Genomic DNA, 15,943 nt, shown 5'->3' with positions numbered 1-15,943 from the left:
CAGCTAATACTTCGCTCTAGCTCACTCAGAACCAGGCGTGTGCACACATTAGTTTTCTGCCATGCATGCTGAATCTATACGCAAGAAATGAAATGCATATAGAACCCATACAAGCTTTCGCACACACGGATTTTCAAGATGGTCCAATCTCAACGAGCAAGGTTTTTGGATTTTCGCATTGGAAGTTGCTTCACAGAAGGGGTAGGCTCTGTGTGTTCCGTATCTTTTTCAGCATGTAACTGCCAGCTGAGCCGGTAGCGTGTGCGGTGTCATGTATTTAGATCCTAATACACATCCAAATTTTGCACATCTTATATCTGACACCTTAACTCCTTCATGTTTACTTTTCCCAAAGAAAATAAATCAACAACAGTAGATTTTAGAATTTTGCGATATTGGTAAAAAGCTACAGGTAATAAGAGTAAGAAACATATCACTTGTACCAGGCGCCTGACAGCAAGTACAAATTAAAGAGGAAAGTGAAAAAACTGATAACTTGCACAAAGGAAGGGGACTTGATATACACATTTTTATTGAATTTGGATTTGGCCACACTACAGCGATACTGAACAAAACTGTGGCCTTGTCGAATTCAACTGGGGAAAGAAAGCGAAGAAACAAGGAACAAAATCCTCTGTCATGTTGATCAAGCTATTGCTTGCACGGGTAATAAGAGTAAGAAACATATCACGTGTACCAGGCACCTGAAGCAAGTACAAATTCAAGAGGAAAGTAAAAAAACTGATAACCTGTACAAAGGAAGGGGACTTGATATACACATTTTCATTGAATTTGAATTTGGATTTGGCCACGCTACAGCGATACTGAACAAAACTGTGGCCTTGTCGAATTCAATCGGGGAAGAAAGCGAAGAAACAAGGAACAAAATCCTCTATCATGTTGATCAAGCTATTGCTTGCAAGGAAACTAACTATACAGGTATGTACCAACACTACATATGTCAGACTGTCTATGTAAGCTTCCGCAGGTATTTCCTATCGATGCATCCAATGGCAGCCTGGCGACGTACATCAATAAAGTCACCCCGGCAGCCTGCCTTCTTCGTGCAAATTCCAGGAAAACCTGTGAAACAATTAACTCTGCTGCTTCTGCTGCAGCCGCCACTAAGTCATCATTTTATTTACCTTGTGATCCCGCTGTATGACGGCCAATAACTTATTGCATTTTCATCAACAAATCTTCTCAATTAACAAGTAACTAGTTCACAGGATGCTAGTCTAGCTCCAGTAAGCAATCTTGCATTGCCCATGAATACCTTTATATCCCTAGAATAAAATCAAGGAAATAATCAGCACGCCAAAGAAAAGAGACATATATCTTAACTAGTGCAAATAAAGATTTGGAGACAGCTGCTGCATACTGCAGATGACATTTACCTGCATCTTGGAACTGAGCATTCCCCGTCATTACAATGTTTTGAATGGGTGAGCAGAAGTTTCCACATGAAGATACACTTCTGGCAACCTCCTTGGTTACGGATACCACATCGTGCACCATGGAAGAACAACTTCTTCACCGCAATACAAAGTTTGAAAGTGCAATTATGCGGATCATAGAAGCATTTTGATGCATGTACCAGACCCTCAAGGTAGTCCTGCTTTGAAAAGAGGCAACTTCATTAGTATGATGAAACACAAGACAATCCTATCATTTTCCCAAAATAATTAAAAACTACACAATCATTACGTAAGAACTTCACTGCTTATTAAGTTGGATATGCAATTGCCTGGACAAAGGAAGTAAAAAACTTCCAACGCTCAAAATCATGAAACAAAAAAATTCAAATGACATCTTTCATTCAAGAAAAATTCAAATTGGGCAAATTATGGTCAGAAAAAGCAATGTTGCGATGCCTAAAAGGCTTACGCTGTGCCAAAATTCATGTTCAGAATAATCCAAAAACTGTAGTGCGACATTCTACCTGAACAAGGGAACAAAACATGAGAGATGGATCCTGTTTGTCTAATCGGTTATGCCTATTTGGCTGTTTGTTAAATCATCTTATCAACCTCAGACTATTTTTACACAGCAGATTATAGAATAAGTTCAACAAGCTGAGCCGTTAACAGGGATTTAAGGATACCTGTAGAGTGTAGTTTGGCAATAGGCAGCGACTGTCTGTCTGTTTAAGTTTATGAATGTGCAAATTTTCACCCCCTTGTTTATAGCATGAATCGCAATATTTGCAGCCAAGGCAAACCAGGCATCGCCATGCCAAGCGTTGATCCATGGTACAATGACAAGCAGAACAAGCTGAATCATGCAGATTATAAAGAATCATCATTGTTGAGTGTTTTGCCCGTCGGAGTGTATCAAACTGGTATTGGTTATCTTGACAGTGCTTCAAGAAATCTATTCTGCTGTCAAAATACTTGCTTTCCATTGTTGGATCTCCATCATCAGTCTCTGGAAGAGGTTCTTCCTCTATCTGTAGAAGAATTAGTTACTTTGGTCAGAATAAATTTTATCATACATGATCAAATAGCAGCATGCACATTGTGCTTGCTTTATTCTGCTGATGAAATGAACTTAAAGTATAGCAGAGTAGCAGAGTTTTTATAGCAGTACTCTGAGAAATGTATGTTTTTGTTTCGTTGTAGCTGGGTGCCTGTCCTTCTGTGGAGCACTTAGCTCATCTGCATGACATCTACAAGACGAATAACAAAAATGTTGTCAGTAATAGGTGTTTTGTCAACGCAGTGGGTGAATTATCGATGAACATAAACAAAATAAGTTCTAAAACAGGGCATAGGTGCTAGATGATCAATGTAAGTGACAGGTGATCAATTTAAAAAAGCTGGAAGCTGATGGTTGCAAGGGCCTAGGTGCTAGATGATAATGCATTTGTGCAGTTATACATATTTTCCATAACACGGATATTCCCACAGGTGCTATTTTACCAAGTTCTATTTGGTCATCGAAATACATATAAGGCAGCAGATTCTGCAAGTTCAAAATAAAATAAAAGTGATCAGAAGAAATACTTACTGGTCACAAAGATGGAAGTTTTTGCAGCAGGTACAAACCCAACTTTTACCAGACACAATTGGTTCGTGGCAATGCTTGCAGAAGTGTTGAAGACAAAGCATGATAAAGTCTTCTTTCATTGTACGCATCTTTTCACCAAGCTGCCAAAAAAAGGAAAAATATGGTCTCGGTACCCACATTATACTGAAAGGTGGATTAGAACATGATTTAAAATTTAAATAAACTAACCTTGTGCACTAATAGGATATCCTCAAGGTTTCCTTTCCTGTCATCACGTTTGGCAACCCGTAGGAGCCTTCCTACTTGTGTCTCTTTCTTCTGTGAGGTCTTGTCATCTTTCTTCTCAAGGAGTCTCTCTGCTTCCCCGGGCCAGAAATCGTTCTCACAGTATGGCAAACATGCTGCTGAGATATTGGCCTTGCATTCACTGATAGGCTGAAGGAAGAAGTCGTAGAGGGTATTTCGCTCCACAACTACACCCTCCTTAACAGCCTTCTTGACCAAGTTCTGATACCTAAGAAGATTCATGAGAAAGCCCAATGAAGGCCTATAAACAAATAATTAGATTAAAAATCATAAATATCGTGTTCTAAGTACATACCAGCTCCGAAGCTTGTCAGACTTTGGCATTTTCTGTGACGTGGGATGACAATACAAAACATAGTCATCACGCTTTGTAGATGGGCAAGCCCATATGGAGCAGCTTACAAACCCTTGTTTCTTGCAGTAGTCCAAATACCCAATCTATAAAAGAAAACATATCGGAAGAATTTGAGCCCAACATGAAATCAAGAATGTTGTCAGTTGAGTATTTGCATTCTCATACCAAAATTTCATGGTACACGAAGGTACGGAGAGCTTCCCCACTTGCAGATTTGATTTCAGGCCTGAAGTACTTGACAGAATCGATATATGCAAGATAAACATGCCTTCGGTTTGGTGATGGGCTAGCAGAACCATACTCTTGCACATACATGGCGAATAGACAAACATCCACACCTTCATTCTTTTGAAACAAGAGAATGGCCTGTATAAAACAAAAGGCAGCAAAAGTTAGCCTTCGTTATGTACAAATTAGAAGGAATTAATATTAACATGGATACTATGACAAGAGTATTTGTCAATTAAAGCATTGTTCAATCACCTTTGATTTGTACGGGAATTCCCCAGGATATTTTCCTTCTTTAAAAAAATCCCTAAAACGTGGTTGGACTTGAAGTACTCTCGCAGCTGAAGAAACCACTCTAACAGTAAGACCATCAACTCCAGGTACCTAAGAATTGGAGCACAAAAGAAAAAATTACAATAATTTACTACATAATTGACATCATATTGTAACACAATTCATAGAGACAAGCAAACAATTAATCAACACAGACAGTCTGATAAAGAGTGAACATCAGCAATCACAGCTCATTCCACAATTCTATTCTTGTTAAGCTGGTCATGCGTATATGGCGTGCATCATCACATCAAATTATCTTTATTTAAATCCAATAAAATCTGAACACATGACAGCTACAGTTTAACAAAAGAAGATCCCGAAATAGAAAAGATATATCCCCATTATACATGTATATTCCAACACAAGGATTAATGACCTAATAATTGAATCTCAAATATCATATAGAAAAAACAGAAATGTTCAGTTCAAGTACAATACTGTACTGAATTAAGTCAACAGTATGAGATTACAATATCCTGAACTGAATTACTAAGCCAACAGCACAAGGTTAAAACACAAGAACTAATATATAAGTTTGAACACACATGGATGGGCCTACAGTTAGCTTTATGGTCAACCTTTGCAAATAACTCATGGGACCTCTTTTGTGTGTTGTACAAAATAATCATAAACAAGAGACAATACCTCTTCAAGACTTTTTCCTGAAGCGCTTGCCCTCTGCAGCCGCTCGTGCTCAAGCCGCCCTAAAAGTCTTCGTTCAATATGATCACTCAGTTTAGTTCTTGGTAACTCCAGAGCTCCTAGAACAGTAGATGATTCCAGCAAACTTATATATCCACTATCCTTCTCCTTCAATAAACATTTGGCACAAGTATATTCTGCATCCTCCTCCACAACCTTAGGGTTAAACAGAGCGCATATTTGGTGCTGCCAAGCTTTGCACTTATCGCACGCTACCCACTGAAATGACACATATGAGCAAAAGATGAGAAATTCATACATAATTATGAAATCATGAATAATAATTAGAGAGATATAAGAAAAGCACATTACCCATTCAGGCTCAGCATCTGTTTCTGCATAACTGAATCTCTTTTGATATTTAGATTTCGCAGTACTAAGATGGTGACATTTGGCACATATTGAACCCTTGTCATTCCCATTTTCAACATGAACGTAATAAGATCCAGTCGAATTTATTATTTTAAAACAGAGAGCACAAAACCGTGGGGGCGGTTCAAAAAGAAGCCTCTCCATCCCGCATAAATTGCATGTATTTTGGTCGGGCAAGCCAGACTGGAGTTCTTCCGTCGTCACCTTGCTCTGAAAATAAAATAAAGCAAATTGTGACAAGAGATATAAGCCAGTAGCTTAAAATAACTAATATTCTGCACAATACAATCAATCCAGTTGCCATTCTTGTGCCTGAATCAAGTGCAGGTACATAATAACTACTTAACTCTGCATATTACTTAGTGACATAGGATCAGGTGGTATTACAAAATAATGGAAAACCAATGAGAACCAAATGGCTCACTCACCGGACAAATATGCTGGTTCAAACTTCTCAGGTGATCTCTAAGCTCATCAGCAGTCAAAGCATAAAGTATTGATGCCCCTCTTTTCTTCATTGCACTTAAGCCAGCTCCAACTGCTGTTTGATCCACTGAGCTAAGCTTAGAGTCCTTCATCTCAGCATCACCATTTACATCACATGATTCTTCTTCTGCTTGTACAGCAGTCTCTGGAAATCTAACAATGTCCATGCTATGCATATCTTCGTTGGTTAGTCCGAGTACAACATTGCTGTCCCCCAAGGAACAGCCAGAGGGTGACTTTGTAGGTAACTCTGTGGTTTCAGACTGTAATGTTTCAGAAGATGCAATTTCATTGGCAGCAGGCAGTTGCTGGTTTGGAAACTCTACTTTAGTGGCATGGACAGGACTGGGAAAATTAATCTTTAATCGTTTTGCTGGATGATGCTTGCCAGAAGATTCATCTGAAGTAGGCGAAGTTGGCTTGGATACAGTGCTATTTGATGTCGGTTCAGCTCTCCCCACTCTCTCTCTAATAGAACCACAATTACCAGAGTCAGCCATGTAGCGACATTGATTATGGCTGAGTTTGGTGTTCAAATTTGAGCATTTCTGTGTGCTGAAACCTTGGGAGTCCAATACCTGGCTACATTCATTCACTTGCATGCACTCGTCAAGTTCGCATTCTCCTTTGATGTTCTGGCACATTTTCGATTGGTCATAGATATAAGACAAGTCATGGGCTCCAGGCGTGATATTTGACTGATCTGGCTGCTCTATTGGGTGACTATGCGTATACACCTCCTCATCACATTCTCTGTATTGTAGCGATAATGGTACTTGGCCAGTGGAATATCGGTTGTCATTTGTCGAATTTGCGGATCGATCACACATTGCAGAAAAAGAACTGGAACTACCAGAGGTCGACGGCTGTGGACTATCAACTTGATGAGCATCACCTGGAAAAAAATGGCCATAAATGTTTATGTTGCGAAATAGCTTTACTTCAGGTTCATACATAAGTCAGGTATAAGTAAAATAACTTACCTCGGAAATGGTCCTTTGAATGGAAAGTATGCACCCCACCACTGAAATCCCCAGCAAGAGAGGGACTGCATTTTGGTAGTCCTGACAGACATGGAGCAACTGTGGTATTTGCTAAGCATTCAGCTGATGAACGAGCAAAGTTGGCAGGAAACTTATGGTGGCCATTTGGTGCAAATCCTGCCAAAAACAATCCAACATAAAAAACCCGAAGTTGTGCTGTGAGGATAAAGTAGAGAACCCACTATCTTAAGTGTGTAACTCACCCTGAGGATAAAACACATCATTTGATATGTCTCTTGCACGCAGGGACGGACTGATAGAACCAGGAACAGCTCTACCATACTGTAAATTTGAATCTGTAACTTCCATCCCATACTGTTCTGCGTTGTATGTGGGTAAAGCCACTGAAGAAGCCCAAGAATTTCTACTGTTGTGAAATGATCCACGAGTGAGAACAGCATTCAACCTAACTTGTACAGTTTCAAGATCCATGTACTCCACCTGAGAAAAGGACTAAGTGTTAGTAGGTCATTCAGAATTTAAGAGGATGTTTGGTTCACAGCCAGAGATTGCCAAGCCAAAAATTGGCGTTCGCCACACATGTGGCTTGCCAAATTTTGTGGCGAGATAAACCTGATTGGTTGGTTAATCAAATGTGGCAAGGATACTGTGGCAAGTTCTGGCGGGCAAAAAGATCGCCAAGGTTTCTCTGATGGAAAGTGTGGCAAAGGAACTTCGTGACTTTGGCCAGCCAAGTTTTGCAAGTTAACCAAATGCTGGCCAAAGGTGGTGTGGCGGGCCAAATTTTGGCTTGGCGATCTTTGGCTGGGAACCAAACGCCCCCTAAATGATTGAATTCCATGAGTGCGTATCAGATAAGCTAACAGTAAGAGTACCATGAAAGTTAAACAAAACAAATTAAAAGAATAACTTAAATTTTGAAAAGCAGTTTATGTTCAGAAGTAACTCTAAATAAGGCTAAAATCTAAAAATGATAAAAGAGCAGAAATAATAACCCTGAATAAAACACCACAGGCTATAGTACTACACTCCCCTTTACTTCACAGACCAAGAAAGCACTATGAAGTTGATGAGATGACCATACATAACACTATTAAGTGATGACATGTTACAACCACTTAACCTCTGCAGCTGTATTAAAATATGTGTAGGTACTTGGAGACAATACATTAACTATACCCTTGATTCCCTCGATAGACATAAATTTTGATGTGAGGACTCCTGTGTTCAGCAGAAATTATAGTGAAACGGAGGGAAGGGTTATATTTGCAACAAGAAGCAACACAAACCTGCGATTCAGCCTCCTTATAAAGCTGCTCATCAATACTTTTTGAAATTTCGTCAAGATAATGTTTGTGCAAGTTACAGAACTCCTGCCTTGTTTTCAGGTAGTGTACACTGGAGAGGAAAAGAAATCAGGATGTAATGTGGAAACAGGAAAAATCAACGATAAACACGGAGAGCAGGTAAAGTAGCTACACCTAGAACGTAGCCTACTGACACAGTAGTAGTGAGCTAGTAGCGCTTTGTGTGGTTTCATTTCAGAAACTTACATTTTATTCCGAACGACCCTACGGACCGGAGAAGTGTCTGAGTCCATGTTGTCCAGCTGAAGCATCTGCACTTGAAGCATCTGCACTGCGGCGCGTTGCGTGTACGGTTTTAGGACGGGGAAGCCGGTTGGTTGTGCATGCTGCTGCTGGACCCCTCGCAGGCTTTTCCGTGCCATCATCCTCGTGGATCACCTGAAAGTTTGAGTCAGTAACGGTTTACTCGGCATCTGCAGAATGTTACCGAAGAATCCACATTGCCTCTCTACACATTCCAATGTCGCCACAGAATACAAAAAATAAATTTGGAAAAAAAAAGAATACATATATGCTTTTTTTTTGCGGGGGGAATACATATATTATAACTGCGGAATTATGAATTATGAACAGAGTAACGATCAGCCATACGTGAAACTCAATCCCGCAATTCCGTGGCAGGCGCGCAGCATCGCCTAAGCCACGCGCCGTGCGGGAACCAGAACAAGACAGAACGCAAGGACCCTAACCCTAGGGGGGGCGGGGCGTGAGATCCGGATCGGGGAGGGGGCGTTACCTAGGGCTCCACGGCGCAAGGACGGCCGGGGATGCCGTGGGGGAGGGCGATGGATGCCACGCTGGGGTCGCCGGCAGCGGGTGGCTAGGGTTAGGGCTAGGGCGGCGGTGTGACGGGGAAGACGACGACGACGGGCTGGACGGGGACGAGGAGGAGGTAAGAGAAAAATTAATAATAAGGACCCGGCCCAAACTGGATCGGAACGGCCCAAGATGCGGATCCAACTGCCTCGAAGGTGACCCAGGCTCGGTTTCGGCTTGGTTTGGATTTGGAGGACAGCTGACGGGGAGGGAGGATAAATTTCTTCGGGGAGGGAGGATAAGTGTCTTTGGATCCGAGTTGAATGAAGACGGAGGAATGATGAATCTCGGAGAACTTTGGGGGCTACTGTTGTGGGTATACTTTATGGGTGTATCAACAACGTGGCCTAGATCCGGCAAGCCCGGGTGGCCCATAGACGGTGATGGTGGCATGTGGCCCATCGGGCGGCCCAGTTGCTGTAGATCAAGATGGATGATGTCCAGCCCAGGAACAAGGAGCCGGATCCCAACCGGCCTACTGAGGTAGCCGGATCCTTGGAGGTCTATGCCAGGAGTCAGATCCGTGAAGGCCCATGAAGGAAGCCGGATCCATGACAACAAGTTAGGCATAGGTGGATCCTTGACGTACACGGCAATGTAATATTCCGTAGTTAGGCAACTTGTATTCCGGGTAGGACTCTCCATAGAAACCCTAGATCCGGGCGCCTATATAAGCCGGATCCTGGGAGCCCTTAGGGGAAGATCTCGAGTTAGACACGAGACAACCACAACTCATTGTAACAACGCGAAAGCGCCCAGATAATTCCAGACAAGCAGCAGTAGGCCTATCTCCGAACAGGTGTTCCGAAGCAGGGTAACTCGCGTACCACCGTTCCGAGGACTCTCCGCCCAATGGCCCTACTTCATCTTCCCTCCATGAGGATCCCTCCTCTGGAGTACCGTCGAATAGGCAACGATAGATGACGATGTCTTGGTTGATGTCTTGGTTGATGACGGTGAACATGAACCAACAATGACCACATGAACGAGAGAAGTTGGATGCAACACTTGAATACGTCCCTTGTGGGATTTCATCCTGCCTTGCCACATGGTTGAAGAATTAGAGTTGTCGGTTCAATGTCAAGCCGATGTCAGAGCAGAGGACAACGCATGGGCACTTTTAGTAGTTATTATTACATAATAAATAAAAAATAAATAAAGACGCAGGTTTGGAACGGAAATGATCGGTAGTACCATTTATCCTCCCTCCCTTTTTTTCTGAGAGAAGAAATTTATCCTCCCTCCCCGTCAGCTGTCCTCCAAACCCAAACCAAGCCGAAACCGAGCCTGTATCACCTTCGAGGCAGTCGGATCCGCATCTTGGGCCGTCCCGATCCAGTCTGGGCCGGGTCCTTATTATTAATTTTTCTCTGACCTCCTCTTCGTCCCCGTCCAGCCCGTCGTCGTCGTCTTCCCCGTCACACCGCCGCCCTAGCCCTAACCCTAGCCACCCGCTGCCGGCGACCCCAGCGTGGCATCCATCGCCCTCCCCCACGGCATCCCCGGCCGTCCTTGCGCCGGGGAGCCCTAGGTAACGCCCCCTCCCCGATCCGGATCTCACGCCCCGCCCCCCCTAGGGTTAGGGTCCTTGCGTTCCGTCTTGTTCTGGTTCCCGCACGGCGCGTGGCTTAGGCGATGCTGCGCGCCTGCCACGGAATTGCCGGATTGAGTTTCGCGTATGGCTGATCGTTACTCTCTTCATAATTCATAATTCCGCAGTTATAAAGCATATATGTATTCCCCCCGCAAAAAAAAGCATATATGTATTTTTTTTCCAAATTTATTTTTTGTATTCTGTGGCGACATTGGAATGTGTAGAGAGGCAATGTGGATTCTTCGGTAACATTCTGCAGATGCCGAGTAAACCGTTACTGACTCAAACTTTCAGGTGATCCACGAGGATGATGGCACGGAAAAGCCTGCGAGGGGTCCAGCAGCAGCATGCACAACCAACCGGCTTCCCCGTCCTAAAACCGTACACGCAACGCGCCGCAGTGCAGATGCTTCAGCTGGACAACATGGACTCAGACACTTCTCCGGTCCGTAGGGTCGTTCGGAATAAAATGTAAGTTTCTGAAATGAAACCACACAAAGCGCTACTAGCTCACTACTACTGTGTCAGCAGGCTACGTTCTAGGTGTATCTACTTTACCTGCTCTCCGTGTTTATCGTTGATTTTTCCTGTTTCCACATTACATCCTGATTTCTTTTCCTCTCCAGTGTACACTACCTGAAAACAAGGCAGGAGTTCTGTAACTTGCACAAACATTATGATCAAAAACAAAGTCAAGATTATTAAGCTAGGCCGCTTGGCCCAAACGAATTACTCTACTCCATCCACTACTACGGATTGTTTCAGCCAGCAAAACGGCACCCATCTCTCGAAACATGCTACCGCCCTGCCAAAACAGCAGCCTTCACTCCCTCCTTATTTTGAATGTCGCACTTTTGTGTTTTTTGATAAATAAAATATATTAATATCAGAAGATACCAATTACACTCAGCCTCTGCAACAACGCAGCACCATAATGTCAGTACGGATGCACACACCCAAAAAAGAAGTAAGAAACAAAAACCCCGCTACAGAGTCTAGCTAATGGAAGGAACCTAGCTGAGCAAATCTTCACAGTAACAAGCTATAAACTGGACCGATGGCAGCAACCTAATGGAAGGAACCTAGCTGGGCCCAGTATCAAAAACCAAAGCATCACAGACTAAGGCATAGCCTAGTGGTGTGAAGGGGCTGATGCCTTCCCACCCACCCGAGTTCAAGTCCTCATACTTGCAATTTTCGGTGATATTGTACCCCCCTCTATCAAAATACCACGTGGCCCCTCCCACGTAGGAATCATTTTAAAAACCAAAGCATCAACAGCCTTGGCTACACAGAAGATAAACAAGGATGTTGAGTTGATAGAATTACTACATATCCAGACTTGCAACCATATTCGTGCAGAAGTGCAGAGCTTGTAGGGGACCACTAAATTTTTGAAATGTCAACCTCAAAATGATGACCAAGACTTGCCCACAAGGCAATACCATTTCCACCATACCAGGCTACCATAGCCAGAACTACTTACTGTATTATTACAACAACGACGTCCCAGACTGCTGAACTCAGTCAAGCTGAGCTCACATGGCACAGAAACTAAGCCATCAACCCTAACATTTATGACCGATTAGCTGATTTGTACACCCCCACGGCGAGGACAGCTGAACAATCCTCTGCTAGCCAGAAGAAGAGGAGTTTGCACACGCGAAACCCCCCTATAATTAGCTCGGAAGAAACATATGCACAAAACAAGGAAATGGCCCGCATATGACAAATTTGGTGCCCCTGCGGAATTCTTCTGAAATCTAAAGAACCACGCCCTGTAAATTGTCGGACGAAACGCATACCCCATTAAATATCCACCACAGCCGACCATAAGAAGTAGTAGTAGTAGTAGAAAAGTAAACGCAGCCAGATGTAAACATGTGAACAAATCCAATCCACGACGCTAGGAGGCAGCGCGGGAAGGGGGCGAGGCCAAGAGGCGCGGAGGAGGGAGGGAGGAGGAGAGGGGTTTGGAGTTTGGGGGGGGGGGGGGGGGCTTACGGCGGGGCGGAGATCCAACTCGGGGCGGGCGGGCGGTGCAGGATCAGGGCTCGGCCGCCGAGCGAGCGAGCAAACCCTAGATCGATCTAGGTGGGGGGCACGGGGAACCGGCTGCGGGCGGGGGGTCGAGAGGTTCGGGGTGCTGTGCTGGGAACGGAAAAGCAGGGGCCTGCCGAGCTGGCACGGCTGTGAGGCTGCAGGGTGGGGTTTGTCTGCGTGGACCGGCTATTTTGTTTGGGCAGTCTGTCTCGTCCTTTTCGGGAGGGCTGGTGGTTGTTTTGAATTTTTTTTTTTTCTGATGATGAAATCCGGGGTGGACCGGGGAGTACCTGGGCATTGTTCGGGCCGGGCCGGGCCTAACAAAGCCCGACACAAAAAACCCCGCATATCCTCTTGGCAAGATCTCGCTGGATGTTGTTTTTGGTACACCCAACAACTTTAGGAAGGAAAGACTCGAGTTCGAGGTAGTAAATTGGGAATCTCAGTACCACGCTATCCTCGGCCGACCGGCGTTCGCTAAATTCATGGCAGTTCCCCATTATGCGTACCTGAAACTTAAGATGCCAGGCAATAATGGGACCACGATAACTGTTCATGCAAGTTTCTCTCGTTCCGATAATTGCGACAAGGACTTCCAGAAGATTGCCTCTAAATTCGGAGTCAGAGAAGAACTCAATGCACTAGACGTACTCACCGACCACAAGCAGCCACCTACCGATAATCGAAGTACAAGAGCCGACGAGTTTGACGCTGCCAAAGAAGCAAAAAAGCATCAAGTGCATCCCTCTGGTCCGAAGAAAACAATCAACGTATCGGCTGATCTTACTGTCGCATAGGAAGGCGCGCTCATCGAGTTCCTTCGTGAGCAATGGGAGATATTTGCATGGGAGCCATCCGACATGCCAGGTATTCCCAGGGAACTCGCTGAGCACGCCCTCAATGTTGACCCTAAAGCTAAACCTGTCCAGCAAACGTTACGTCGTTTTTCGGAACCGAAGCGTAAGGCCATCGGGGAAGAAGTTAATCGGCTCCGAAAAGCTGGGTTTATTCGAGAACTCAAGGAAGCTAAGTGGGTAGCTAACCCAGTGATGGTGCCGAAAAAGGACATAACAGCTCTCCGCATGTGCATCGACTTCACAAGCCTCAACAAGCATTGCCCGAAGGATCACTTTCCGTTGCCACGTATCGACCAAATAGTCGACTCCACGGCAGGATACGATCGCCTCTCTTTCCTAGATGCTTACTCTGGATACGATCAAATCAAACTCAAAGAAGAAGACCAAGGGTTAACGGCGTTTATCACACCACATGGTGTTTATTGCTACAACGTCAAGACTTTTGGATTAAAAAACGCAGGCGCAACCTATCAACGATGTATGCAAGCTTGTCTTGGGGAGCAGATTAGTAGGAATATCGAGGTCTACATCGACGATATCGTCGTCAAGACTAGAAACGCCGCCACACTCATCGACGATCTTCACGAAACCTTCGACAATCTCGACAGCTACAAAATTAAGCTGAACCCGAAGAAATGTTTCTTCGGGGTACATGGAGGCCAAGTACTCGGGTACTTTATATCTGCTCGGGGGATCGAGGCAAATCCCCTCAAAATCAAGGCTGTCCTTGACATGGAACCACCAAGAAACTTGCAGCAGGTGCAGCAGCTGGCAGGATGGGTGGCGGCTCTCAGCAGATTCATTGCAAAATTGGGAGAAAAGGCGCTACCCTTTGATACGTCGTAAACGTATCTATAATTTTTTATGCTCCATGCTTGTTTTACACCAATTCATATATGATTTGCTTACACTTCGTTGCACTTTTATACATTTTCCGGCACTATCCTATTAACAAGATGCCACAGTGCTAGTTCCCTGTTTTCTGCTATTTTTGTATTTCAGAAAATTTGTACAGGAAATATTCTCGAAATTGGACGAAACAAAAGCCGAAGTTAATATTTTACCATAACGAAGACGAAGTCTGAAGGGGAGACGACGAAGAGCCACAGGGGGCCAAACCACCCCTTGGCGCGGCCAGGCCTGGGCCCGCGCCAAGGCATGGTGTGGCCCACCCTGGCCTCCACCGACCTCGCCCTTTGATTCTTTGATATGGTTTGGACAAACTTTCGACATGTCACACTTTTGTGTGTCATCTTGTTTTATTTTGTGTTTTGTCCAAATCATATCTCCATTTGGTTCTTGAAAGTTTTGCATGCATATTTTCTCTATGTCTATCTTATGGCATGCTTGCTTTCGTTGATCCAATATATAGGGTAAACTCCACCAAAATCCTAAGTTGGCTAAGATGTGCATGAAACTCAATTTCATATCTATATGCACATGTTTACGTGGAGTTTGTCCTATGTATTGTAGTTCCTCTAACTACTCGGACCCAATTAGTTTGGGAACCATTTTGTACTTGAGCTTTGTCTTAGGTACAGTGGAGATGCATTGGATACTCGTCTCGCTCATAAGGAAGAAGTGAAGGCCAAGTGACTATAGGAGACGAGCTATGATGTTATGACAGTTGGAGATATGCCCAAGAGGCAATAATAAAGTGGTTATTATATATCTTTGTGTTTATGATAAATGTTTGCATACCATGCTATAATTGTATTAACCGAAACATTGATACATGTGTGTTATGTGAACAACAAGGAGTCCCTAGTAAGCCTCTTGTATAACTAGCTTGTTGATTAATAGATGATCATAGTTTCATGATCATGAACATTGGATGTTATTAATAACAAGGTTATGTCATTAGATGAATGATATAATGGACACACCCAATTAAGCGTAGCATAAGATCACGTCATTAAGTTCAATTTGCTATAAGCTTTCGCTACATAGTTACTTAGTCCTTCGACCATGAGATCATGTAAATCACTTATACCGGAAGGGTACTTTGATTACATCAAACGTCACTGCGTAAATGGGTGGTTATAAAGGTGGGATTAGGTATTCGGAAAGTATGAGTTGAGGCATATGGATCAAGAGTGGGATTTGTCCATCCCGATGACGGATAGATATACTCTGGGCCCTCTCGGTGGAATGTCGTCTGATTAGCTTGCAAGCATATGAATGGTTCATAAGAGATGACATGCCACGGTACGAGTAAAGAGTACTTGTCGGAGACGAGGTTGAACAAGGTATGGAGATACCGATGATCAAACCTCGGACAAGTAAAATATCGCGTGACAAAGGGAATCGGTATCGTATGTAAATGGTTCAATCGATCACTAAGTTATCGTTGAATGTGTGGGAACTATTATGGATCTCCAGATCCCGCTATTGGTTATTGGTCGGAGAAGAGTCTCGACCATGTCTGCATAGTTCATGAACCGTAGGGTGACACAGTTAAGGTTTGA

General features: G+C 43.8%; 1 protein-coding gene and 1 long non-coding RNA gene across 3 annotated transcripts; one reads left to right on the top strand and one right to left on the bottom strand.

Moving 5' to 3' along the window:
• Positions 1 to 768: 768 nt before the first annotated feature.
• Positions 769 to 12,725, bottom strand: LOC127344266 (probable histone acetyltransferase HAC-like 3). 2 transcript variants are annotated; one of them, XM_051370502.2, is made up of 18 exons: positions 12,580 to 12,725; positions 11,134 to 11,211; positions 8,352 to 8,543; positions 8,088 to 8,196; positions 7,041 to 7,278; positions 6,778 to 6,954; positions 5,737 to 6,689; positions 5,249 to 5,518; positions 4,880 to 5,155; positions 4,154 to 4,282; positions 3,836 to 4,036; positions 3,611 to 3,753; positions 3,238 to 3,523; positions 3,010 to 3,149; positions 2,590 to 2,668; positions 2,105 to 2,449; positions 1,398 to 1,618; positions 769 to 1,286 (listed from the first exon to the last, which is right to left on the bottom strand). In XM_051370502.2, exons 3-18 carry the CDS (start codon positions 8,528 to 8,530, stop codon positions 1,208 to 1,210), a joined length of 3,825 nt encoding a protein of 1,274 aa, XP_051226462.1. In that variant the 5' UTR covers positions 8,531 to 8,543; positions 11,134 to 11,211; positions 12,580 to 12,725; the 3' UTR covers positions 769 to 1,207. The 2 variants fall into 2 exon arrangements, with proteins under 2 accessions (XP_051226462.1, XP_051226469.1); XM_051370509.2 differs by having other exon boundaries at positions 1,398 to 1,615; positions 12,580 to 12,724.
• Positions 8,160 to 11,253, top strand: LOC127344278 (uncharacterized). The gene is made up of 3 exons (XR_007877878.2): positions 8,160 to 8,264; positions 10,870 to 11,046; positions 11,202 to 11,253. It is a non-coding gene; the product is annotated as an uncharacterized lncRNA (long non-coding RNA).
• Positions 12,726 to 15,943: the final 3,218 nt, after the last annotated feature.

This window comes from Lolium perenne, chromosome 1 (assembly GCF_019359855.2).
Source record: "Lolium perenne isolate Kyuss_39 chromosome 1, Kyuss_2.0, whole genome shotgun sequence".
Taxonomy (NCBI): Eukaryota; Viridiplantae; Streptophyta; class Magnoliopsida; order Poales; family Poaceae; genus Lolium; species Lolium perenne.
This window is presented reverse-complemented; position numbering and strand designations above follow the sequence as displayed.